General features: G+C 38.2%; 2 protein-coding genes across 3 annotated transcripts in view; one reads left to right on the top strand and one right to left on the bottom strand.

The window, feature by feature from the left end:
* The window catches only part of LOC137252328 (F-box/WD repeat-containing protein 4), a 76,228-nt gene that overhangs the window by 13,975 nt on the left and 35,677 nt on the right, over window positions 1-26,576 (bottom strand). Inside the window, exon 1 of one of the 2 annotated variants that reach the window (XM_067787869.1) lies at window positions 5,711-6,548. The exons of the other annotated variant lie outside the window; for it this stretch is intronic. Within the exon in view, the coding sequence (XP_067643970.1) occupies window positions 5,711-5,826 (116 nt within the window). The 5' untranslated portion in view covers window positions 5,827-6,548. Of the gene's footprint in view, window positions 1-5,710; window positions 6,549-26,576 lie in introns of those variants that run through there. 2 annotated transcript variants of the gene reach the window in all.
* On the top strand, window positions 21,899-23,943 carry LOC137252329 (glutaminyl-peptide cyclotransferase-like). The gene is made up of 2 exons (XM_067787870.1): window positions 21,899-22,249; window positions 22,886-23,943. Exons 1-2 carry the CDS (start codon window positions 22,148-22,150, stop codon window positions 23,768-23,770), a joined length of 987 nt encoding a protein of 328 aa, XP_067643971.1. The 5' UTR covers window positions 21,899-22,147; the 3' UTR covers window positions 23,771-23,943.

Raw genomic sequence — 26,576 nt, 5'->3', positions numbered from 1 at the left:
AGCTACAAAATCTTTTTAATTTCTCTTCTCGTACCACTGCTTTGATTAGGTCCTACCTCGTGCAGAGATATCAGGCTGTGTATGTTGGTGGCAATAGGTCAGGGGTGTTCCGCAAGGTTCAATCCTGGGCCCTTTGTTGTTTGTGTTGTATGTTAATGACTTACCCAATGCGCTAAGATATTGTAATGTTCATATTTATGCTGATGATGTTCAACTATATGTGTGCTGTCCTCTTGGTCGTGTTGGCATGTGTATTAATGATATTAACTCTGAATTGACGAATGTAAGTGCATGGGCATCTGCGAATGGTTTATCAATTAATCCTGCCACATCTAAATGTATTGTCATTCGCAGAAAAGCCTTCGATACACGAAACTTAGACAAGGTAATGATAGACGGTGCAGTTATTGAATATGTTGACTCAGTTAAAAACCTTGGTTTGGTATTTAATCAAACTCTGACATGGAATAATCATATCATTAGTAGAGTAGGTAAAGTGTATGGAATGATTCGTACACTATGGCTAACACAGTATTTCACTCCTTTACACATTAGACTTCTTCTTGCAAAAGCGTACTTAATACCTACGCTACTGTATGGCTGTGAGATTTATGCTAATTGCGACTCTGTATGTAAAACTAAGCTTAATGTTGTTTATAACAACATTGCCAGATACGTATTTAGGCTAAAACGACTTGACCATATTTCTGCGTATGCCGTAAAGTTGTTAAATATTTCTTTTGAAAATTTGTTAAAATTCAGAACATTGTTGTTCATACATAAGGTTATTCATACCCAGGAACCAAACTATTTATACCAGAGGCTTCATTTTCTTCAGTCGTCAAGGTCGGCACTGCTTATTTACACTAGACACAAAACTCTGACATCTGAACGTCAATTTTTTATCAACGCGGTACGTCTTTGGAACTCACTTCCAGTTAGTTTAAGGATTATTACTAATACACTGCAATTTACAAATAAAGTGTTTAGTTTTTACAATGATTGTTAACCACTACAACTCTATTTTAATACCTTCTATATTATTGAATGTGAACTTTTAATATTATATTTCGTTTTTTCAAAATACTTATACCTCATTTTTTTTTCTCCCTTTGTGTTTCATTTTATAATGTATCCCTATTTCTCATTTTCTTACTTCTCCCCTTTTTTATGTTAAGTATTTTTAATTATCAGAATACCTTATTGTATCACGCGTGACTGGCACTGTTAAATAATTTTTTCAAAATTGTTGTGTCAGGATGAATATATATGTTAATAAATATGTTAAATATGTAAATATATGTTAATATGGTAGGTATCACAACCATTCTACAAAGTTTTTTCTAAAGTTATATTTCGCGTCTATAAACCAATCCAATTACCATGTTTCATCCCTTTTTTCGTATTTGGTATAGAATTATGGCATTTTTTTCATTTTTCGTAATTTTCGATATCGAAAAAGTTGGCGTGGTCATAGTCGGATTTCGTTCATTTTTTATACGAAGATAAGGTGAGTTTAGATAAGTACGTGAACTAAGTTCAGTAAAGATATGTCGAATTTTGCTCAAGTTATCGTGTTAACGGCCATGTGGAAGGACAGACGGACGGCTGTGTATAAAAACTGGGCGTGGCTTCAACCGATTTCGCCCATTTTCACAGAAAACAGTTAACGTCATAAAATCTTTCCCCCTACCAAATTTCAAAAGGATTGGTAAATTTTTGTCCGACTTATGGCATTAAAAGTATCCTAGACAAATTAAATGAAAAAGGGCGGAGCCACGCCCATTTTGAAATTTTCTTTTATTTTTGTATTTTGTTGCACTATATCATTACTGGAGTTAAATGTTGACATAATTTACTTATATACTGTAGATATTAAATTTTTTGTTAAAATTTTACTTTAAACACATTTTTTTTTTAAGTGGGCGTGGTCTTTCTCCGATTTTGCTAATTTTTATTAAGCGTACATATAGTAATAGGAGTAACGTTCCTGCCGAATTTCATCATGACATCTTCAACGACTGCCAAATTACAGCTTGCAAAACGTTTAAATTACCTTCTTTTAAAAGTGGGCCCATTGTCTAAAATTTTAATAATTTTCTATTTTGCGTCATAAGTTCAACCCACCTACCAAGTTTCATCGCTTTGTCTGTCTTTGGTAATGAATTATCGCACTTTTTTCGTTTTTCGAAATTTTCGACATCGAAAAAGTGGACGTGGTTATGTTCCGATATCGTTCATTTTAAATAGCGATCTGAGATGAGCGCCCAGGAACCTAAATACCAAATTTCATCAAGATACCTCAAAATTTACTCAAGTTATCGTGTTTACGGGCGGGCGGACGGACGGACGGACATGGCTAAATGAATTTCTTTTTTCACCCAGATCATTTTGATATATAGAAGTCTATATCTATCTCGATTAGTTTATGCCGTTACGGATTACCGTTATGCGAACAAAGTTAATATACTCTGTAAGCTCTACTCAGCTGAGTATAAAAATAAAGAAAAAATAAACAAAACCATTGAATATATACTTAAACAAACAGCTTCTCTTAACTACTGCAAATAAGGTGTCTTAAATGCTATATATTCCAAAATTATCATAATTTATGTCTGTTTATAAATTAACTGGAATTTCCTTAAGATTTTCGTAGTTTGGCCATTAGTGAAGCTTGTGTGTGTGTGCTTATTTTGAGCGATCAGCTGTTAGTTGCGCTACTTGTTAAGGCTTAAAGCTGGAGACATTGGTGCTTTATCGGTAACCGTATCGGTACCCTTTTAACAGCTGATTCGACCAACCTTATGAGAATCAATGCAATCGATTATTGGTGCCGCTAAGGACGTAACCGTATCGTAGCCAACCAATTGGGTTTTGGTTTACCGTCGTAACGATAAACAGCTGATTACGTTAGGGATACGGATACATCGATACGACATACGGCACCAATGACTCCGGCTTAATAGTCATAACGCCATATTTAATTTCAATACACTATACCGGCAGAAATCATTGCGTTGTTTCATTGGTCAGTATGCAGAAGATGGTTACAGCTGCGAATTGCGTGGTAAATTTAAATGTGGACGACTTCACTGTTGCAGCTGGTGTTGCGAATTTACGTCATATACGCTTACGTGGACAAACTCCTCATGTGGAGCCAAATTTTAACAAAAAATTGAATATCTCTACAGTATATAAATAAATTACGCCAAAATTCAACTCCAGTAATGATATGGTGCAACAAAATACAAAAATGAAAGAAAATTTTAAAATGGGCGTGGTTCCGCTCTTTTTCATTTAAATTGTCTGGAAAAAATTTACCAAGCCAGATGAAATTTGGTAAGGGCATAGCATCTATGACGATAACTGTTTTCTGTGAAAATGTGCGAAATCGGTTGAAGCCACGCCCAGTTTTTATACGAAGTCAACCGTCCGTCCTTCCGCTCGCTGCTTAACACGATAACTTGAGCAAAAATCGATATATATTTACTAAACTTAGTTCACGTACTTATCTGAACTCACTTTATCTTGGCAATAAAATAAAATAAAATAAATGTAAGGCGCGATAACCTCCGAAGAGATCTAAGGCCGAGCTTCTCTTCCAATTTGCGTCGTGCTCCTCTTGATTTTTCCCTACAAATTGGCCGGACGGGACCTCCATGTTTTATGCCGACTCCGAACGGCATCTGCAAGGCAGATGAGTTTTCACTGAGAGCTTTTCATGGCAGAAATACAATCGGAGCGCTTGCCAGACACTGCCGAGGGGCGACCCCGCTTAGAAAAATTTTCTTCTAATTGAAAAATCTTATTTCTAAAATTTTGATGTTGCTTTGCCCGGGAGTTGAACCCAGGGCATACGGAGTGATAGGCGGAGCACGCTACCATCACACCACGGTGGCCGCCAATGGCAATAAAATGGGCAAAATCCGACTATGACCACGCCCATTTCTTGAATATCGAAAATTTCCAAAAATGAAAAAAATGCCATAATTCTATACCAAATACGAAAAAAGGGATGGAAAATGGTGATTGGATTGGTTTTTTGACGCAAAATATAACTTTAGAAAAAACTTTGAAAAATGGGTGTGACACCTACCATATTAAGTAGAAGAAAATGAAAACGTTCTGCAGGGCGAAATCAAAAGCCCTTGGAATCTTGGCAGGAATACTGTCCGTGGTATTACGTATATAAATAAATTAGCGGTACGCGACAGATGAATGTTCTGGGTCACCCTGAGCCACATTTTGGTCGATATCTTGAAAACGCCTTCACATATACAACTAAGGGCCACTCCCTTTTAAAACCCCCATTAACACCATTAATTTGATACCCATATCGTACAAATACATTATAGAGGCACCCCTGGTCCATCTTTATGGAGATATCTCGAAAAGGCGTCCATCTATAGAACTAAGGCCCACTCTCAGCTGAGTATGTAATGTTCGGTTACACCCGAACTTAGCCTTCCTTACTTGCTGATCCATATGCTTATAATCCCCTAACAGCAAAAATGGATATATGTAACTGTGTTGAAAGTGCGTAAATTGTTTAACCCGAGTCTTACAGTAAAAACAATACCATTATGCGGAGCTCCATTAAGACCGGGTAGGGATATGTGAATTAGTGGATGGCGTTTCACAAATCCAAAAAATGGGAAGTCTACGAATATACTAAAATCTATTGTCTTGACTACATTGTTAGAGACCACATGAGCGCGTCATTATAAGGCGGCACACAGAGCTATAACAGATACAATGATTTGTGCTGCGCGTGGTAAATCTGATGCGTGCTATGCAGATTTTGGAGGACCGGGCGTTGTGGATGGAAAGCTTTGCGGGTTGTTATCAGAAAATCTGGGTTGTTCGGGCCGCTTATATCGCAATGTTTTTACAGATGTAACTAGTATGGATATTCAAGAAATTTTAATTCAAGCAATGGCTTTATAATTGCAGGGTGTTGTTATAAATCGACTCCTGAGTGGAAAATCGCCCTAACTCGGCTGAACGCCCCACTTCAGAACTCTTTGTTCATAAACGCTGCAGTTCACGTCAAAACATATAGAATTTATGCTAACTATGATAGAGCTTTTTCGGAACGGTAGCTGAGTTATGGCAATATTTCAATCAGCAGTCGGAATGACGATATTTCTTTGAGATCAAACTTTATTCTTAGCTTTAAAGTTCCCCCTTTAATGAATAGAACATGAGATAAAAAAAAAATTTCACAATTAGTACTTTGAGGCCCTGGCAAACTCCGTATAAAACAGCTGATGTAATCAACCTTATGGAAATCAATGTATTATGTTATTGACGCCATAGCATAATACCTTAGTGATAGCCATACCGTAGCTAAGCAATATGTTTGTGGGTGAAATACATACATAAATGAGCCTAGCCTAACTACCGTCCCATTTCCAAACTTTCCACTGTCTCGAAATTGTTTGTAATTGTAGTCAAGGACAAAATATTATTCGCAGTAATGATCACGATTTCTCCAAATCAGCATAGTTTTATGCCTGACAGATCGACTGTAACTAATCTAGCAGTACTTTCTCAATTTTGTACTTCTTCATTTAATAGGAGAGCACAAGTAGATACTATCTATACCAATTTTTCGAAGGCTCTTGACAAAGTCAAGCATTAATTACTAATATCCAAACTTACTGGCTTGGGCTTACATTCTAGTATATTATCTTGGGTGGGGTCTTACTTCGCAGATCGTAGCTGTATTGTTGTGTTTGATAGTATCGGTACACGGTCGTTTACTGCCACATCTGATGTACCCCAAGGGACTGTTTTGTTATCTTTATTAATGACATACGTCATTGTTCAGGTATGCTAAATTCTTATTGTATGCTGATAATGTGAAGATTTTTGCATTAATCATGACTCAATCGGAGTCCACTATGCTCCAAGCGGATCTTGGAATATGCTGTATTCATTTGGAGGCCGTACCATGCTTGCCATATAGATCAACTTGAGCGTCAAAAAATATTTTTGCGACTTGTTCTCCGGTATTTGCGTTTTCACGATCCTGGTCCAACGTACAGTTCTAGGTGTCTTTTAATCAACCTGAAATCATTAGTTAGTAGAAAATCAATGCTATCCCTGACATTTTTATACGATATCATCAATGGTACGGTTGACTCTACCTATATTTTAGAAAGCATACGGTTCAATGTACCATCGCGAACCCTTCTATGTCACGATTTTTTCTGGTTAAAAAATAAAAATAAATGTAAAGCGCGATAACCACCGAAGAGATCTAAGGCCGAGCTTCTCTTCCAATTTGCGTTGTGCTCCTCTTGCTTTTCCCTACAAATTGGCCGGACGGGACCTACATGTTTTATGCCGACTCCGAACGGCATCTGCAAGGCAGATGAGTTTTCACAGAGAGCTTTTCATGGCAGAAATACACCCGGAGCGCTTGCCAAACACTGCCGAGGGGCGACCCCGCTTAGAAAAATTTTCTTCTAATTGAAAAACCTTATTTCTAAAATTTTGATGTTGCTTTGCCCGGGATGTGAACCCAGGGCATACGGTGTGGTAGGCGGAGCACGCTACCATCACATCACGGTGGCCGCTTAAGTTAAGATACATTTGTAAATAGTCTGTAAGGAGGTTCTAATTGTCCTAGACTATAATATGAATAAATAAATAATTAATTAATTTCTTTCAAAACTCAATATATCGTTTGATATAGGGTTAAAATCAAAAGATGTTTGGAATATTTGCTGCTTTTAAATTTGTTTATGAAGGAAGAAGGTTACACCAAAAAAAATTTCGTATTCTTTACGAGACATCACTGGTGTTGATTTTCCACTACACATTACTAATCGTACGTATTTTATCGTACATGGCATGACCACATTCGTGAAAGATTAGGATTAAACAGTTCTACATTTGCAATTTTACTGCAACTTTAAGAGACCATACAATCTATGTTTTGTCCTAAAAAGCAATATCAATTGAGGGGATGTGTGGAATAACGGTATAACTCAAGAATCAACCTTTTGAGAAAAGTGAAAAAAACTTAACAATGCAAGTAAAACTAAATTTATAATAATCCTGCTTGGTAGGATTTTAGATAGTATGATTCTTTGATAAGAAAAGTAAAAAATTTTATATATACATAATTTTATTAGAAAATTGATGATTTCTTTTTTTTTTTTTTTTTTGAGTTATTCCGTTATTCCATAGATCGAATATCAGATATTTTGATTTAGCTACTTTATTAAACAAAATAGTAGATACATTAATAACCATTGTTAAATACATTACATTCTATTACTTAGATGTGCTTATAACTATTTGTTATTTCCGTTTGTATTTTTAGCGATTTTTTTACTACTTTTATCATTTTTAAACTTTTTCTATTTTTAGCAATGGACTTCTCTGTCTGCTTAGTCGTTTTTGAAACCACTTCAATTCGTTTATTTTTCAGTTCTTTCTGGTCCACGACATTGAATATATTCTCATACCATTGCGATGCTTCACTACTGCAAAATTTTATTAGAGAGTTATACCGTTTTTCCACCCCTGGGTGACTAGGGTCTCGAGATATAGGCCAAAACGTGGACCCAGGCACCCTAGAATGTGTTTATACAATATGGATATCAAATGAAAGTTGTTGATGAGTGCTTTAGTACAGGGTAGTTTTCATACCTATTGGTGACTAGGGTCTCGAGATATAAGCCAAAACGTGGACCCGGGCACCCCTAGAATGTGTTTATACAATATGGATATCAAATGAAAGCTGTTGATGGGTACAGGGTAGTTTTCATACCTATTGGTGACTAGGGTCTCGAGATATAGGCAAAAACGCGGATCACGGTAACTAGGGTTTGTTTTTACATTATGGGTATCAAATTGAAGCTGTTGATGTGTGCTTTAGTAGAGGGTAATTTCCATACCCCTGGGTGATTAGGGTCTCGAGATATTGGCTAAAACGTGGATACCCGGGGACCCGGGTACCCCTAGAATGTGTTTATAGAATATGGATAACAAATGAAAGCTGTTGATGAGTGCTTTAGTAGAGGGTAATTTTCATACCCCTGGGTGACTAGAGTCTCGAGATATAGGCCAAAACGTAGGTATCAAATTGAAGCTGTTGATGAGTGCATTAGTGCAGGGTAGTCTTCATACCTATTTGTGACTAGGGTCTCGAGATATAGGCCAAAACGTGGACCCGGGTACCCCTAGCATGTGTTTATAGGATGTGGATCTCGAATGAAAGCTGTTGATGAGTGTTTTAGTGGAGGGTAATTTTCATACCCCTGGTTGATTAGGGCCTCGAGATATAGGCTAAAACGTGGGCCCGGGTACTCCTAGAATGTGTTTATAGAACATGGATAACAAATGAAAGCTGTTGATGAGTGCTTTAGTAGAGGGTAATTTTCATACCCCTGGGTGACTAGGGTCCCGAGATATAGGCCAAAACGTGGGTATCAAATTGAAGCTGTTGATGAGTGCAATAGTGCAGGGTAGTTTTCATAGCTATTTGTGACTAGGGTCTCGAGATATAGCCCAAAACGTGGACCCGGGTACCCCTAGCATGTGTTTATAGGATATGGATCTCGAATGAAAGCTGTTGATGAGTGCTTTAGTGGAGGGTAATTTTCATACCCCTGGTTGATTAGGGCCTCGAGATATAGGCTAAAACGTGGGCCCGGGTACCCCTAGAATGTGTTTATAGAACATGGATAACAAATGGAAGCTGTTGATGAGTGCTTTAGTAGAGGGTAATTTTCATACCCCTGGGTGACTAGGGTCTCGAGATATAGGCCAACACGTGGGCCCGTGAACGCCTAGATAGTGTTTTTACATTATGCGTATCAAATTGAAGCTGATGATGAGTGCTTTAGTACAGGGTAGTTTTAATACCTATTGGTGACTAGGGTCTGGAGATATAGACCCAAACGTGGACCCGGATACACCTAGAATTTGTTTTTAAATTATGGGTATCAAATTGAAGCTGTTGATGTGTGCTTTAGAACAGAGTAAGTTTTATGCCGCTGGGTGACTGGGGTTCGATATATAGGCCAAAACGTGGACCCGGATACCCCTAGAATGTGTGGGTATTATGGACATCAAATGAAAGCTGTTGCTCAGAGCTTTAAAGTAATTTTCGTTGTGATATTCCGAAATAAAGACATGAATTAATAATACCCACATACCTATTTACATATGTCCTATTCGATTTGCCTGAAATTTGGTATATAAATTTGCCTATATTAGTATTTACGATGCTTTTTTCCGGGAAGTAGCCGAGAGACGGACTGCGACTGGGATTAGGACTAGGAATGGGACTGGAACAAAATACACACCACCCTCTGGGACTGGTAATAAGATATGAAGAAGAATGAGAAAACTTGAGAGAAGAGAAAAGAGAGAATGAGACTGAAAAAGAGATAGAATGAGACGAAGATGGATATAGATGAAGCGAAAAATACGGCGGAAGGAGTGAATACAAAGATTAGGAAAAAGTGTAGAGGGGTGAGGGCAGAGTTAGACGGAAAAAGCTTATTAAAATGTATGCAGTTAGACCAAATTTAGGGCAGAACAACGTCTGCCGGGTCTGCTAGTATTCATGATAAAAAAAAACTATAAATTTTTTATTTGAAAAATACAACAACCACAACATAATGTGCAATTGCGCTCTGCCAAAGCTCCTGACAGAAGTAAAATTTTTAATATCAGCCTTGGAACGATAGTTATTTAGCTCAAAACGTTTCTTTTCTTAACTCTCCCGACATTTCTGGACGTGTTTTAACTATTAGCACTTTAGTTTTTTTTAAGTGCAAAATCTTACAATTTTATATTGAAAATATATCCCATTTTTGGCACGTTTTAAAGAATTAATAATACTAGTTATGAGTTTGATAATTTGTTTTTACTTTTTAATAAAATTTTATGGAGCGATTCGGGAAAAAAGGTTGAAAATAACAGGCAAACCTATTATGTGTACACATCGATTGAGTGCTGCCAACTTTCAGAGTACTGAACCTGATTGTTCTTATGAGATTTGCTCGTGATTCAGAGCTCGATGACTCAATGGAACGCTAATAATATTCGCTCAGTGAGCTGCTCGTGTTTGCTTTTACGCAGGTTTAATCGCGTGTGAACATAATACCAGTTTGGAAACAAACAACACTAATTAAATTTACGCTTTGTTCTTTTCATGGAAATATAAAGCTAATATAATATCAAATTTCTATAGAAATGTCATTTTAAAAAGCTGTTTAAATATTTTGTATTTTTGATCATTAAGGGCATTACAATTTTAATTAGGCACTTAAAACCAAGAATTTACTTAAAGTTGAGTAAAAAAAAGTTTATTTTGTATAAATCAAAAAAAAAAAATAAAATTTATCTAAGGCGCGATAACCTCCGAAGAGTTTAGGTCGAGTTTCTCTTCCAAATTGCATCGTGCTCCTTTTTAATTTTTCTACAAATTGACGGGACTGGACCTACTCGTTTTATGCCGACTCCGAACGGTATCTGCAAGGCAGATGAGTTTTCACTGAGAGCTTTATATGGCAGAAATACACTCGGAGTGCTTGCCAAACGCTTCCGAGGGGCGATCCCCTTAGAAATTGTTTTTTCAAATTTAAAAACCTTGATTCTAAAATTTTGATGGTGTTTTGCCCGGGGCGTGAACTCAATGATCTTCAGTGTAGTAGGCGGAGCACGCTACCATCACACCACGGCGGCCGGCAAGCTATTGTATAAATAGCTTTAACTTAAATGTAGTAGTATTTTCATACCCAGCTGTACTTGTACACAGGGTATTATAACTTTGATTGGATAACGGTTGGTTGTATAAGTATAAAGGAATCGAGATAGATATAGACTTCCATATATCAAAATCATCAGTATCGAAAACAAACTTAATTGAGCCCTGTCCGTCCGTCCGTCTGTCCGTCCCAAAAACTTCATATTTAAAAAAATGGGCGTGGCACCGCCCCTTTTATGACTAAGCAATTTTCTATGTTTAGGGAGCCATAACTCGAAGAAAAATTAGTTCAGAATAGAACCATATGTATATGTATTATTGCGCAGCCATGTAACACTATTAAGCACACAAAACAAACAACAACAGCATTTCAAGTATACAGATGGGTATATAATGTTCGGTTTCACCCGAACTTAGACTTCCTTACTTAATTTTTCTACATTTTTATACTCAGCTGAGCAGAGCTCACAGAGTATATTAATTTTGTTCGCAAAACGGTACCCCGTAACGGCATAAACTAATCGAGATATATCATTCGCGGTTCCAGGGGGGAGGAACTAAAACTTTGTAACACATATTTTCATTATTTTCGACTCTGAAAAATTATGAGAGATATTTCGAATTAAAAAATATTTTAATTTCTCTTAAAAATCTTAAAATATTAATTTATCCAAAAGTGTGCAGAATTTTCATTGTAGTTTGAAATTGAGGCTGTGAGGCTAGAAGCTAAATAAATAAAGTTTTCCGAAAATAGGACCACATCGTCGTTTATGATTTTATTTTTTTCAACAATTGCATCATGTACGGAGTAAATATTGACTTTAATGAAATATATAATACTAATATACATAGTAGTTTCCTATCACAAAACGGATTTTTACTAATTTTTAATTTTTCTTACTTGGTCTACTATTTTACGTTATCAGTATATATATAAAAAAAATGTTCTCCCCTAGAAGTGCTGCTGGAACCGCGCCTGGATATATATAGACTTCTATATATCAAAATGATCTGGGCGAAAAAAGAAATTCATTTAGCCAAGTCCGTCCGTGCGTCCGTCTGTCCGTTAATACGATAACTTGAGTTAATTTTGAGGTATCTTAATGAAAGTTGGTATGTAAGTTCCTAGGCACTCATCTCAGATCGCTATTTAAAATGAACGAAATCGGACTATAACCACGCCCACTTTTTCGATATCGAAAATTTCGAAAAACCGAAAAAGTGCGTTAATTCATTACCAAAGACGGATAAAACGTTGAAACTTGGTAGGTGGGTTGACTTATGATGCAGAATAGAGAATTAGTAAAATGAGGGGGTCATTTACCCCGGGCCCGGGCTTTGGAAGGGCCGGGAATCTCAAAATGCTATCCAAGCTTTTTGCTTGCAGAAAATAAACTAACCACACATTTAATCACCTTTCGTAGATAGCAGTCATTTTAAATTTCAACAAATTTTATAAGTTGAGGGAGTTAAGCCTTCTGCAAATCATAACGAAGGATTGAAACAGGCACTAAACGAGTTACTTAGGCAAAATTTGACAGCGGAAACATATGGTGAAGTTAATGGCGTTCTTCATTACATCACCAAGTTTGTATTTTGTTTTCCTCCATTTGGCTCAAAAATTTTACAGCTATTAATGAAAGAAACATTATTCTGCAAGCCAGGGATACTACCATCGATATCGAAGTTATAAACTTAGAAAGTTTGATCTCTGATTTAAATCTGATCAGAAATCAATGGGAAAACATTTTATGCGAATGCAAAATAGTCGCCACTGGATTGGGTAATCTCACCAAAGTTTTCTGGCGTTCGAAAAAGGAATCGCAAAAAACATTTTTATAAATGTGAAGATAACGAGACGATCAACGACGATCACGAGACTGATCTCAAAATCAACACCTTTTTGGTGATAGTTGATTCGGTTATTGCAGGTATTACCGAACGATTTGCTCTCATGAGAAATTTGAAGAACACCTTTTCTTTTTTGTGGCAATTTGGATACAAAGATTCAATTCAGACGTTTCCGATAGTTTAGGAGATGAAATGATCTAAACACATTTACTCAGCAAATTTTAACGAAAATCTGTCACCATTTGAATTGTTGAATGCTATCTGTGCTCTAAATCCAGCTAAAATTTTTCCTGACGTTGCTCTACGCTCTAGTGCTCTATTGCTCTACGTATTTTTTGCACCATGCCTGTTACAGTAGCTAGTGCTGAACGTTCCTTAAGTGTTCTTGCAAGGATAAAGAACTTCCGTCGATCGTGTTCAACTCAAGAACGCCTTACAGGACTTGACGTTCTCTGTATTGAAGCACCAACAGCGAGACAGTTGGATTTTGACACTATCATAGATAATTTCGCAGATGTTAAGGTCTGGAAAGCCCACTTGTGTCAATTAAACTCTTTTAATATACCAAATTACTACCAAAAAATTTTTGTATTGCAATTTAAAGAAATTTATTTCATACAATTAATGCAATATTAAATAAAACTTAAATAAAAATAAGTAATAAACTGTACTAATTTTCTCATTAGTTTTCACACCTCTATTTACAGATTTTTAAAGTGTAATATTTCTCGCAATCAATATAATAATTTATTTTCTACAAATATATTAATAATTTATCAAGAACATTTATATTTCTATGTAAACATATTTACTAATATGCTGATCTGTATGAATGTGTAGATAAATTAAAGTTCGTAACTATATATTCATTGAATATAATATACATATATGCATGTATACGCATAAATATACATGTCAACAAATGCATATAAATATGTAAAAGATGGTAATTTTGATTTTGAGAATTTATTCATTTTAGTATGTGGTCCCGTATTTTTTTTGCCCCCGGGCCCGGATTTTCTCGCGGCGGCCCTGTTGCTATATGTGTTCTTTATAAAAATAGCAAAATCGGGTGATGAACACGCCCACTTAAAAAAAATTTAAAAGCCAAATTTTAACAAAAAATTGAATATCTTTACAGTATATAAATAAATTACGCCAAAATTCAACTCCAGTAATGATATGGTGCAACAAAATACAAAAATGAAAGAAAATTTTAAAATGGGCGTGGTTCCGCTCTTTTTCATTTAAATTGTCTAGAAAAAATTTACCAAGCCAGATGAAATTTGGTAAGGGCATAGCATCTATGACGATAACTGTTTTCTGTGAAAATGTGCGAAATCGGTTGAAGCCACGCCCAGTTTTTATACGAAGTCAACCGTCCGTCCTTCCGCTCGCTGCTTAACACGATAACTTGAGCAAAAATCGATATATATTTACTAAACTTAGTTCACGTACTTATCTGAACTCACTTTATCTTGGCAATAAAAATGGGCAAAATCCGACTATGACCACGCCCATTTCTTGAATATCGAAAATTTCCAAAAATGAAAAAAATGCATTAATTCTATACCAAATACGAAAAAAGGGAGGGAAAATGGTGATTGGATTGGTTTTTTGACGCAAAATGTAACTTTAGAAAAAACTTTGTAAAATGGGTGTGACCACTACCATATTAAGTAGAAGAAAATGAAAACGTTCTGCAGGGCGAAATCTTGGCAGGAATACTGTCCGTAGTATTACGTATATAAATAAATTAGCGGTACGCGACAGATGAATGTTCTGGGTCACCCTGAGCCACATTTTGGTCGATATCTTGAAAACGCCTTCACATATACAACTAAGGGCCACTCCCTTTTAAAACCCCCATTAACACCATTAATTTGATACCCATATCGTACAAATACATTATAGAGGCACCCCTGGTCCATCTTTATGACGATATCACGAAAAGGCGTCCATCTATAGAACTAAGGCCCACTCTCAGCTGAGTATGTATAGTTCGGTTACACCCGAACTTAGCCTTCCTTACTTGCTGATCCATATGCTTATAATCCCCTAACAGCAAAAATGGATATATGTAACTGTGTTGAAAGTGCGTAAATTGTTTAACCCGAGTCTTACAGTAAAAGCAATACCATTATGCGGAGCTCCATTAAGAACTGACAGGGATATGCGAATTAGTTGATGGGGTTGGACAAATCCAAAAAATGGGAAGACTACGAATATACTATAATCTACTGTCTTCACTACGTTGTTAGAGACCACATGTGCGCGTCATTATAAGGCGGCACACAGAGCTATAACAGATACAATGATTTGTGCTGCGCGTGGTAAATCTGATGCGTGCTATGAAGATTTTGGGGGACCGGGCGTTGTGGATGGAAAACTTTGTGCGGTGTTATCACAAAATCTGGGTTGTTGGGGCCGCTTATATCCGAGTGTTTTTACAGATGTAACTAGTATGGATGTTCAAGAATTTTTAATACAAGCAATGGCTCTATAATTGCAGGGTGTTGTTATAAATCGACTCCTGAATGGAAAATCACCCTAGCTCGGTTGGACGCCCCACTTCAGAACTCTTTATTTTTTTATCAACGCTACAGCGCACATCAAAACATATAGAATTTACGCTAAGATAGAGCTTTTTCGGAACGGTAGCTGAGTTATGGAAATATTTCAATCAGCAGTCGAAATGACGATATTTCTTTTTGTGTTATCTGTAAATAAATTTTTATAAAAAATGCGATGTAAAAAAAATTACACATGAAAATGCCTTAGGTTGTGAGATCAAACTTTATTCTTAGCTTTAAAGTTCCCCCTGGTCCATCTTTATGACGATATCACGAAAAGGCGTCCATCTATAGAACTAAGGCCCACTCTCAGCTGAGTATGTATAGTTCGGTTACACCCGAACTTAGCCTTCCTTACTTGCTGATCCATATGCTTATAATCCCCTAACAGCAAAAATGGATATATGTAACTGTGTTGAAAGTGCGTAAATTGTTTAACCCGAGTCTTACAGTAAAAGCAATACCATTATGCGGAGCTCCATTAAGAACTGACAGGGATATGCGAATTAGTTGATGGGGTTGGACAAATCCAAAAAATGGGAAGACTACGAATATACTATAATCTACTGTCTTCACTACGTTGTTAGAGACCACATGTGCGCGTCATTATAAGGCGGCACACAGAGCTATAACAGATACAATGATTTGTGCTGCGCGTGGTAAATCTGATGCGTGCTATGAAGATTTTGGGGGACCGGGCGTTGTGGATGGAAAACTTTGTGCGGTGTTATCACAAAATCTGGGTTGTTGGGGCCGCTTATATCCGAGTGTTTTTACAGATGTAACTAGTATGGATGTTCAAGAATTTTTAATACAAGCAATGGCTCTATAATTGCAGGGTGTTGTTATAAATCGACTCCTGAATGGAAAATCACCCTAGCTCGGTTGGACGCCCCACTTCAGAACTCTTTATTTTTTTATCAACGCTACAGCGCACATCAAAACATATAGAATTTACGCTAAGATAGAGCTTTTTCGGAACGGTAGCTGAGTTATGGAAATATTTCAATCAGCAGTCGAAATGACGATATTTCTTTTTGTGTTATCTGTAAATAAATTTTTATAAAAAATGCGATGTAAAAAAAATTACACATGAAAATGCCTTAGGTTGTGAGATCAAACTTTATTCTTAGCTTTAAAGTTCCCCCTTTAATGAATAGAACATGAGATAAGAAGAAAATTTCACAATTAGTACTTTAAGGCCCTGGCAAACTCCGTATAAAACAGCTGATGTAATCAACCTTATGGAAATCAATGTATTATGTTATTGGCGCCATAGCATAATACCTTAGTGATAACCATACCGTAGCTAAGCAATATGTTTTTGGTTGAAGTACATACATAGCTGAGCCTAGCATAACTACATTCTCATTTCCAGACTTTCCACTCTCTCGAAATTGTAGTCAAGGCCAAAATTTTCTTAAACTTGTTGGCCTGGGCTTCCATTCTAGTATCCTATCTTGGGTGATGTTTTACTTGGCAGATCGTAGCTGTGTTGTTGTGGTTGATAGTATCTGTTCACGGTCATTTACTGCCACCTCTGGTGTACCCCATGGGAATGTTTTGGGACCCCTATTATTTGTTATCTTTATCAATGACACACGTAATTGTATCAGGTATGCTAAATTCTTACTGTATGCTGATAATGTGAAGATTTTTGCATCAATCACGACTCAATCGGAGTCCACTATGCTCCAAGCCTCCAAGCTCCAAGACTGAGGTAGAGAGAATCGTCGCTTTGAAATATAGGTAAATGTTTTAGTATTACCTTTGCTAAAACTCTTATCATATTGGGGACTCTACGCTGAGGGCTGTTGATAAAATATCAGATATTGGTGTAGTCTTTGATGCTAGGTTTCTATTTCAAAGTCAGATTAATTGCGTCAATGCGAAGTCTTGTTCCACACCAGCGTTCATTCGCAGTTCCAGTATGGATTTTAGTGACCCTTATACTTTAAAGCTTTTATTTACAACCCTAGTGCGGACTAAGCTAGAATATGCTGTATTCATTTGCAGGCCGCACCATGCTTGCCACATAGACCAAATTGAGTGTATTCACTTAGAAGGCTGGTGTCCTGAACGTGGACCTATGCGTCATTACATGGAATTAGTATGTGCGGGCCTTTCAAAATATCCGTATGTAACAGCAAAAGAGAAGAAGGAGCATATACTTTGGTATTGGGATTATTTTGAAAGCAAAAAAGATATACTTAAGGAGTTGATAAGCCAAGAGGCAGAAAATAAAGCAGGTATAGCAGAGGATCAAAAAAAGGTGACTATTTATGAGCCAATTAATATCAAATCGTTAATTTGTTTTTACCTAAATAAGTGACTATTAAAATTTTGCCTTTGTGCCTTACTAACAATTGGCTTTTTTCTAATCAATGGCTGAAACAGCTGGGTGATGCGATTGGTTTACGTCAGCGCTCGAAACTATACAATCTTGATCGAATTGGACGACTTAGTAAGTTAGCAAATTGTTGACGTTGATTTTGTGATACAATGTAGGTTAATTGTTTATAGTAAGTTAAGTGGATTTTGCAAGCAAGCAAGGTATAGCAATTATAGCAAGTATTATGTATAATTTGTATGGTTTTTTATAAATACCACCCACCAATTGCCACCCATATTTTAGGATGAACAGCTGACACCAATGCCAAAAAAATAATGCTGTGATTACTTAATTCTGCCAACATTTTGATATGAGTGGCGCTGACAAAATATCGATAAAATAAGCATCGAAAAAGGGTAATAGTCTAGAATAGGGGTCGACTGATAATACACGTCCAAAAATATTGGGAGAGGTGTCAAACGCAGCGTCTTGACATGAGTAATAATAATCCGAAGGCGGAAAATAATAATTTTAACTCGGTCAAAAGATATTAACGAAAAACTGAAAAATTACCCCGGGCCCTTCCGAAACCGGGGGTGGGATCCATGGTATTTTTGAGCAGAACACCCTCTGCGTTGGCGGACCTTGGCCGCACTTATAAAAAAATACCCTGGCCGGTGCACGAATGGGGCAGGGATCAAAATTAAATCCGTCCCTTTGTACACAAATTTTTTCTCGGTGCACAACAGCATTACAACAGCCACATAAAAATTGCCAATTTCAGCAGCAAAAACCTCCGGACAGAGATACAATTTTCCGCCTTCGGATTATTGTTGTCGAGGTCAATACGCATTTATTGTCACCTCTCGACCCCTGTTCCCTGATTTTACCCGAAAAAGAGTTAAATTGTGCTTAAAAGCTATCGGACTTCATCTGAGCTATAACGATATAGCCAGAGCCTAGGCTGCTAAAAAACAGGAATCGCCACGGGTAGGTCAGGTTGACAATCGGGTTGGAGAATTTATAAACTGCGCTGGCATCCCCCTGAAAAGGTTCTGCTACACAACCTGTCGAAATAATTGGGTATTTTAGTCGCCTCTTACGACAGGTCTACCTGCCGTGGGTATATTCTATGCCTCCCTAGCCCGCCTTATTCTTCCAACAAAAAAAACCACATTAAAACCGGTGTTAGTGCTGGAACCAAATGGAGCTGAGCTTAAAAAGAATACATAAGCTTTCGTTTTACAAATTTGGCCGGAGGTTTTATGTTGCATATTTGATTTATAAACAATGTTCCCCCAGCAATAGGGAAATGGCCTAAACAAGGGTTTGGTGAATAGAACTATTTCCGTTGATCTCGCGTCTGGACTTGAATGTGTGAAAGTGCAGATAAATGTCTTATTAATGGATTTTTTCACATGCATGGGACGGGACGGTCAACATTGATTTCGATTTCAAAATGCTATGCATAACTAACCGATACCCTGCGCTATATATACATTTCGTCATGGAAATCATTTACTATCTATTTAACTGTTTTATCCACTAGTAGCAGTTTGGTAGCAGCATAACATACACAAATGAGCAATGAAACATGTTGTCAAAAGCTTGACGTCACGCCGAGAAAATGTATTTCACAGCTAACTATGATTATAATTTTGATTGGATAACGGTTGGTTGTACAGGCATAAAGGAATTGAGAAAGATATAGACTTCCATATATCAAAATCATCAGTATCGAAAAAAAAATTTTGATTGAGCCATGTCCCTCCGTCCGTCCGTCTGTCCGTTAACCCTCTGCAACGTACTGTAGACCACAGGCAACATACCGTTTCACCTTCGTAAATTCACGCAGCAATTATTTTTTCGTTTTGTCAAGCGATGTAGACTGTAGTTTACATTTCATTCTTTCAACCAAACATGTGTTTGCTCATAAAGTACCGTTAGCCTTTTCAAAGTAAGTGATATTGTAATGAAGTGGCAAATTTCTTACAATGTGCAAGTTCTAAATATAAATAATATCAAAAAATAGTTTTTGAGGATATTGTGGATATTTTTTGTAAAAATATATAGGGCAAGAGTTCAAAGTTTACTGTGACACTATTTGTTTTAGATATTAATTACTTAATTGGCGCTTAACCGCCTAAACGGTTATGGCCGTCCAACAAGGCGCGCCAGTCGCTCCTTCGCTCCGCCAACCGGCGCCAATTGGTCACACCAAGGGAGTTTAAATCGTTCCACCTGGTCCTTCTAACGGAGTGGGGGCCGCCCTCTACATCTGCTTCCATAGGCGGGTTCCGATAGAAACACTTTCTTGGCCGGAGCATCATCTTTCATTCGCATAACATGGCCTAGCCTGCGCAGCCGCTGCGTTTTAATTCGCTGGACTATGTTGATTACGTGATGTTGTTTTAGATATATCCTCAGTATTTTGTCAGTGGGTGGTGTTTAATGTTTGTGTATTGTAAGCTATATTATGTGGAGAGAGAAAATATCTTGCATGAAAACCGTGACTACGTTACTTATTATTTTGTTTTAGGATGTCTCGTCGACTACGATCTCTCACTGACAGCGAGATCGCCCGCGCCCTCCATTATGATTACGCAAGTGAAGATGGCCTCGACTTTGATGATGATAATTTAGCTGACCCTGACTTCGACCCAGATTTGATCTCGGATTTCGGAGGGCTGAATGAAGGCACTTTTGGAGGCGAATTTGATATGGATGAATTAGTAGAGTACGTGAACGATGACGACCGTAACTCCATGCATGAAGAAACGGTAGAGGTCGCCCCATTTCGGTCAGAGATCACAAGTACTTTAGCTCCTCCATGAAAGCGACAAAAGCCTGAAAAGCTACCGTTACTGTGAAAGAAAATGAGTTACAGCTGAGCTGAGAGCAGCTGTCGTTTACTGGAAACGATTCATTGACATCTGAAATCTTGGGGCTTGACACTCCCATTCAGCTCTTTCTTTACTTATTTCGACCAGAATTTATAAAAAAAAAATGTCAGAAGAGACAAACCTCTATTTGGTACAGAAAGATTCAAACAATAATTTTAGAGTATCTGAGATAGAAATCCGACAGTTTATTGGTGTCGTATATCTTATGTCACTTGTCCAGCTACCCAGGGTAACCAACCAATGGAGTTCCATCCTAGGCACAACCCTAATTCCACAGATTATGTCTTCTAACAAATTTGAAAGGATGCAACAAAATCTTCATTTCAATGACAATAGCAAATGTCTTCCAAGGAGCCCACCCTGACGCTGACAGGATCTTTAAAATACGTCCTAATCGCTAATCACTTTTCTGATAATTTTCCTTCCACTGTTACTCCCTTTTTATAACAATATCCATACAATATAAATAATTTAGAAATTAAGAAAAAAACCTCGACTTTTTATTTACGAATCTATCCGATTTCATTGAAAAAAAAACTATTTGGAGGTGATGAGTTATAGAGGGTTAACACGATAATTTGAGTAAATATTGAGATATCTTCACCAAATTTGGTACACGAGATTATCTGGACCCAGAACAGATTGGTATTGAAATCGGATGATAACCACGCCCACTTTTTATATATATAACATGTTGGAAAACTCAAAAAACCTGATTATTTAGTAAATAATACACCTAGAATGTTGAAATTTGACGTGTGGACTGATATTGAGACTCTTGATAAAAATTTGAAAAATTTTTTTAAAATGGACGTGGCACCGCCCACTCGTGAAAAAATCAATTTTACAAATATTATTAATCATAAATCAAAAATTGTTAAACCTATCGTAACAACATTCGGCAGAGAGGTTGCCTTTACTATACGGAATGCTTTGAAGAAAAAATAACGAAATCGGTTAAGGACCACGCCCAATTTTATATAAAAGATTTTTAAAAGAGTCGTGGACGAATAAAATAAGTTATATCTTTGCAAAAAAGAGCTTTATATCAATGGTATATCATTTCCCAAGTGGATTTATAACAATAAATACGAAAAACTTCAAATTAAAAAAAAATGGCGTGGCACCACCCCTTTTATGACTAAGCAATTTTCTATGTTTCGGGAGCCATAAATCGAAGAAAAATTAGTTCAGAATAGAACCATATGTATATGTATTATTGCGCAGCCTTGTAACACTATTAAGCACACGAAACAAACAACAACAGCATTTCAAGTGTACAGCTGGGTATGTAATGTTCGGTTTCACCCAAACTTAGACTTCCTTACTTATTTAATGTGGTATCTGTTCATTGGTTCATGGCAGTATAATTTTCTTGATTCTGCTGCACCGGCCACCAATCTATGCTAGGCACGTACAATTTTAATTACCAAAAATATTTGATATAGTAAGCAAACAGCATCATTGCGGATACGTGGTACACTATGAGCGGTGTTAAAGAAAAACATAGCTATCAACAAAAAAAAAGATAACAAACAATATACATATGAATACTAAAAAATAAACAGGCATGTGAGGAACACGAAGAAAATTACGTTATAAAAATGAAAAATAAAAAAAATGTCTAGACAAACGACTTGTTGCTTCTGTGGGTCAAACATCTGGATAGAGTACAAGACAAGGGCAAGTTTAGTTAAACATTTTAAACTGTGACATAAGTACTTAAAACTGTTTAAGAAAAATAAGTTTCAATATGGCAGGCAGCTCAAATTTTATCACCTTCTTCATACTAACCATCAGTGTATGTGTTAAAGAGTATTTGTGTGTTGAATATCCTGTGGGACGCCACTGTAAGGTAATAATCAATGAAATAAGAACGCTACTTAATGAAATATGTTGCATTGAGACTTTGGTAAAAATCTAGAACAGGGGTCGGCTGCTAATATCGAGAGGTGTTAAAAGATGATTATAAATCTCGACAACAATAATCCGATGGCGGAAAAGAAACATTTGATCTCTGTCCGGAGATATTTGCAGTTGAAGTTGGCAGTTTTCATGTGGTTGTGCACTAAAAAAAATTTTGTGTACAAAGGGATTTTGCACGCATTTAATTTTGATCCCACTCCATTGGTGGACCGGCCAGGGTAATTATTTATAAGCTCGGCCGAAGGCCGCCAATGCATAAAGGTGTTCTGCGCAAAAATACTATGGGATCCCACCCCCGGTTTGTGAGGGACACGGAGTCAGCTTTCGGTTTTTCATTAATAACTTTTGACCGAGTTAAAATTTGACCCCGGGGTCATTCTTCGTGTTTTCGTTAATATCTTTTGAACGGCTTAAAATTTTTATTTTCCGATTATTGTTGTCGAGGTCAATACGCGTCTTTTGACACCTCTCTCGATATTTGTTGACGCGTATTAGCAGTCGCCCCCTGTTCTAGACTATTACTGTTTAAATTAGGACACTGATTAACTAAAATATTTACTTAAAGATAAATCATCCTGTTAAAGAGCTATCTAAAGAAAACGTTTTAAAATATGGACAACTTGACGGCGAGACACATTTACGTGATGCAGTGGAAACAATACTTAAAGCACGTGTTGATAGCACAAGCGGGATTAACGAAGTACGCAAATACATCAGTGATAGTTTATGTCAGATGGGATGGTTTGTTGAGTATGATGTATTTCAATTGGGCAGAGAACATTTTATTAACATGATTGCAAAGCTTAATCCAAATGCGAAACGGTTTCTAGTGCTAACCTGCCACTATGATAGAAATTATTTTAAATATAATAAATTTGTAGGCGATATAGACGCAGTACCATGCGCTATGCTACTTAATATGGCACACGTTTTACAAGCAGCGCTTAAACAGTTTCGTAAAACAGAACTCAGTTTAATGTTTATTTTCTTTGATGGTGAAGAGGCTATGGACAAGTGGGGACCGAGAGGTTCCGTTTATGGGGCTCGTCATTTAGCTAATAGATGGGCAGAGGATGGTAATTTAGATAAATTGGATATATTAGTAGATTTGGATTTGATTGGTTCATCCGATTCGACATTTTATAGTTTCTTTGAAAATACTGATACATGGTTTTCACGTTTTATAACGTTGGAAACGCGTTTGTCAAATGCCGAAATGTTACATACTTCCGAAAATCCAAAGCGCTACTTTGAACCAATACGTTCTGGTTATCAACAGGGTGATCATTTACCATTCCTAGAGCAGAACGTACCCATATTGCATGTAACACCTACGCCATTCCCAAAAGTTGATGACGAGTCAATAATTTCTTACGCTGCTACCGAAGATATATCGCGTATAATACGTTTATTTACGATGGAATACCTGCTCAGCGGTATAACTAACTGAATATATAATACACAGGACTAGCAGTAAATATGTATGTATACATTTTTCAAAATAACATTAACATACGACTTTGCAATAATAACAGCTTGATAAACGTGTTTAATTTTTTATGAATAAAGAGATGAGAATATGTAGCCATAAATAAATAATAAATATTCTTACTGATTACAAAAGTTGTGACGAAAGTCATTCAGTTGTTAATTCTAATGAACTCGTTAGTTATAACATGAACGACAGACAAAGAGTCTCCAAAATAAATCTCCATGGGGACATGAATATAAATGTTATTGTTGTAACGGCAACCGTGGTATAGAGGTAGTGTGATGAGCGTACCATACCGATGATTCCTATGTAGGTTCAAATGACGGATCAACTTTTCCCCCAGCGGGTTAGGGGGTCAGAATATACCCGCGGTAGGTATGCCTGTCGTAAGAGGCGAAGCTCCTCATGGAACTTGGGGGTGGAGAGGGAGAGATGGCCTGAAGGTTTAATGTGGCCATATAAATCGTTCCCGAGATGGTCGGGATAGCACCTTAATGGTGCTGTGTTACCGGAGCGTACCGGATCTGTATCCGGCAAAAGATCATCACATCGATAAGCACTCCGAAAAGTCTTCGGAGAGAAACCTTATCGCTACAACAACAACAAAACGGGACAACTTACATGAAACAGTACCCTACCAATTGGAAGGGAACAATCTCCTAAAGATACATATATCGCGGAGGGCTTGACCTAAAATATTGAACGTGGTCATATTAAAGTTTACCCAAATGATCGGGCTGGTACCTTAAGAGTGCTTGTTACCGGAACGTAACTGATCCATATCCGACAAAGGACCCTGGGGTTAAAGGGGTTGCGTAGCAGAACCAGCGAAATTTATAACCCCTCCAATTGTAAACCTTACCCACTCATGGTGAATCCAGTTCCATTAGCTGGCGACCAAATGCCTCATGGAACTATATAACCGGTAAAAGTCTAGAGGGGTCAACTGCTAATACGCGTCCAAAAATACGCGTATTGACCTCTACAACAATAATCCGAAGGCGGAAAAAACATTTTATCTCTATTAGGAGATATTTGCAGTTGAAGTTGGTAATTTTCACGTGGTTGTTGTAATGTTGTTGTGCATTGACAACAACGCTTGCCATGTCAAGCAAGTTGTCGCAAGGAAAAAATGATGAACAACAACAAAAAAACCAACAACAACATTAAAAGCACAACAAAAAAACGGGCTCCAAGAAGAGCAGCGGGCAGAGAAGCAGTAGGCCACGCACGTACTCCAGGCAATTCCTGGAAAGCCTCACGAGAGGAGAGGCAATGCTCTTCTTAGAGCATCAGAGGGATGAATCCCCATCCACAAGCACTGGAGTATACAGAGAACCAAAACCCAAGGAGAGCAGCGCGGGCCCGAAGAGCATTCCAACCAGGAAGCAGAGAAACCCGCGATCCCCAGTGGACCCCTATCCACTGGTGAGCAGCGCGGGCAAGGTAAACAAGGAGAGCAAAAGGCGGCAGCAGGCAACAAACCCGCGATCCATGAAGGGCCCAGTATCTTCATTGCGCAGCGCGGGCTGCAAGAGAAAGCAAAATAATTTACTGCCGGAGGGCGAGAAAATCTGACAAAGAGAGGCTACGACGGTGCATCCAAGCACGAAAACCACCACCCTAGCAGTCCCTCTAGAGGGACGAGTAAGTCTAGGCGCTCACCGTCGGAGCATGACTCAGGTAGCAGCTCACAGAGCACCTATGGAAAGTCCCAGGAAGGGAAAAGTAAAGAGCGGAACCCGGAGGAGTGGAAGCGGCCTAACAGAGGCAGGCAACCTGCATTTCCACCACGGGGCAGTCCAGGAGCGCTGGATGATAAGAGGCGCTTTGGACTAAGTGGGGCTGGGGTAAAAAGATATCTCCGATATCTCGAGGAAGGCCTGTCGCCCAGGGAGGCAAGGGCCAAGGCAGATGAGCGCAGGCATGAACCAGACCACGGGCAGAGAAAAGCCAATGCTCAAAGAGGAAGGAGAGAAGGAAGAAGAGCACAGCCAGCGGCACCTGACCAGCATGCGCCCGCTCCCGCTGGAAAGCGCAGGATCGGGCAAATTACGCCGGAGGAAACTCCAAGCTCAAAGAGGCAACGGGCCCACGCTCCCAGGAACACTGCACCCACGGGCAGGGAGAATCAAGCCAGGGCGACTGGGGTACCCGCTGAGATGGCACCAAGGCAGCAGAGCTATTCGGAAGCGTTTAGGGGTATCCGTATAGCTGTTCTGCCCAGTAACTACTCAGCGGAGGCCCTAAGAGGACCTGACGAATCCCCAAGAGCTCATAATGGATGGAGTGTTCAGGGGATGTGGGCATGCCCTAGTTTCTTGCGGGGTATACTTCCGAGCAGGGCTCCTCCTCGTAGACTGCGAGGACGAGAAAACGGTTAAGTGGCTCGTTGAAGTGATACCGACGCTTGAGGGGTGGACAGGGCCACAATTATGGACGAGACGCGGGGATGAAATACCGCCAACGCATAATGTGACTATGTTCCTCCCCAGAAGTGCTGAACGCCTCAAAGAGTTTACGTTACGGCTCCTCGCCAATCAAAATGAGGGCCTCAGGACGCAGAGATGGCGCGTTATTAATTGTAGCGCAGAGGAAACAGGCCTACGTCTCAAAGTGGGCACAGACGAGGAATCGTGTCAAATTATACGCAGAAACGGACTTAAGCTGCACTATAGGTACGGCCTGGTCCTAGTGAGACCCTGGAGGCAGAGGCAACCAGCCGGAAGACAAGGCGGAGGCAGAGGGCACCGACAGAGGCGAT

Source organism: Eurosta solidaginis, chromosome 5, assembly GCF_040869045.1.
Source record: "Eurosta solidaginis isolate ZX-2024a chromosome 5, ASM4086904v1, whole genome shotgun sequence".
NCBI lineage: Eukaryota > Metazoa > Arthropoda > Insecta > Diptera > Tephritidae > Eurosta > Eurosta solidaginis.
Note: the sequence above shows the minus strand (reverse complement) of the source record. Positions and strands in the feature narration are given on the sequence as shown.

Excerpts from the sequence above, each read along its gene's own strand:
- LOC137252329 (XM_067787870.1), top strand. The coding sequence starts at position 22,148 with ATGGCAGGCAGCTCAAATTTTATCACCTTCTTCATACTAACCATCAGT. Across the intron at positions 22,250-22,885 it reads CTGTGGGACGCCACTGTAAG|ATAAATCATCCTGTTAAAGA; the intron begins GTAATAATCAAT and ends ATTTACTTAAAG.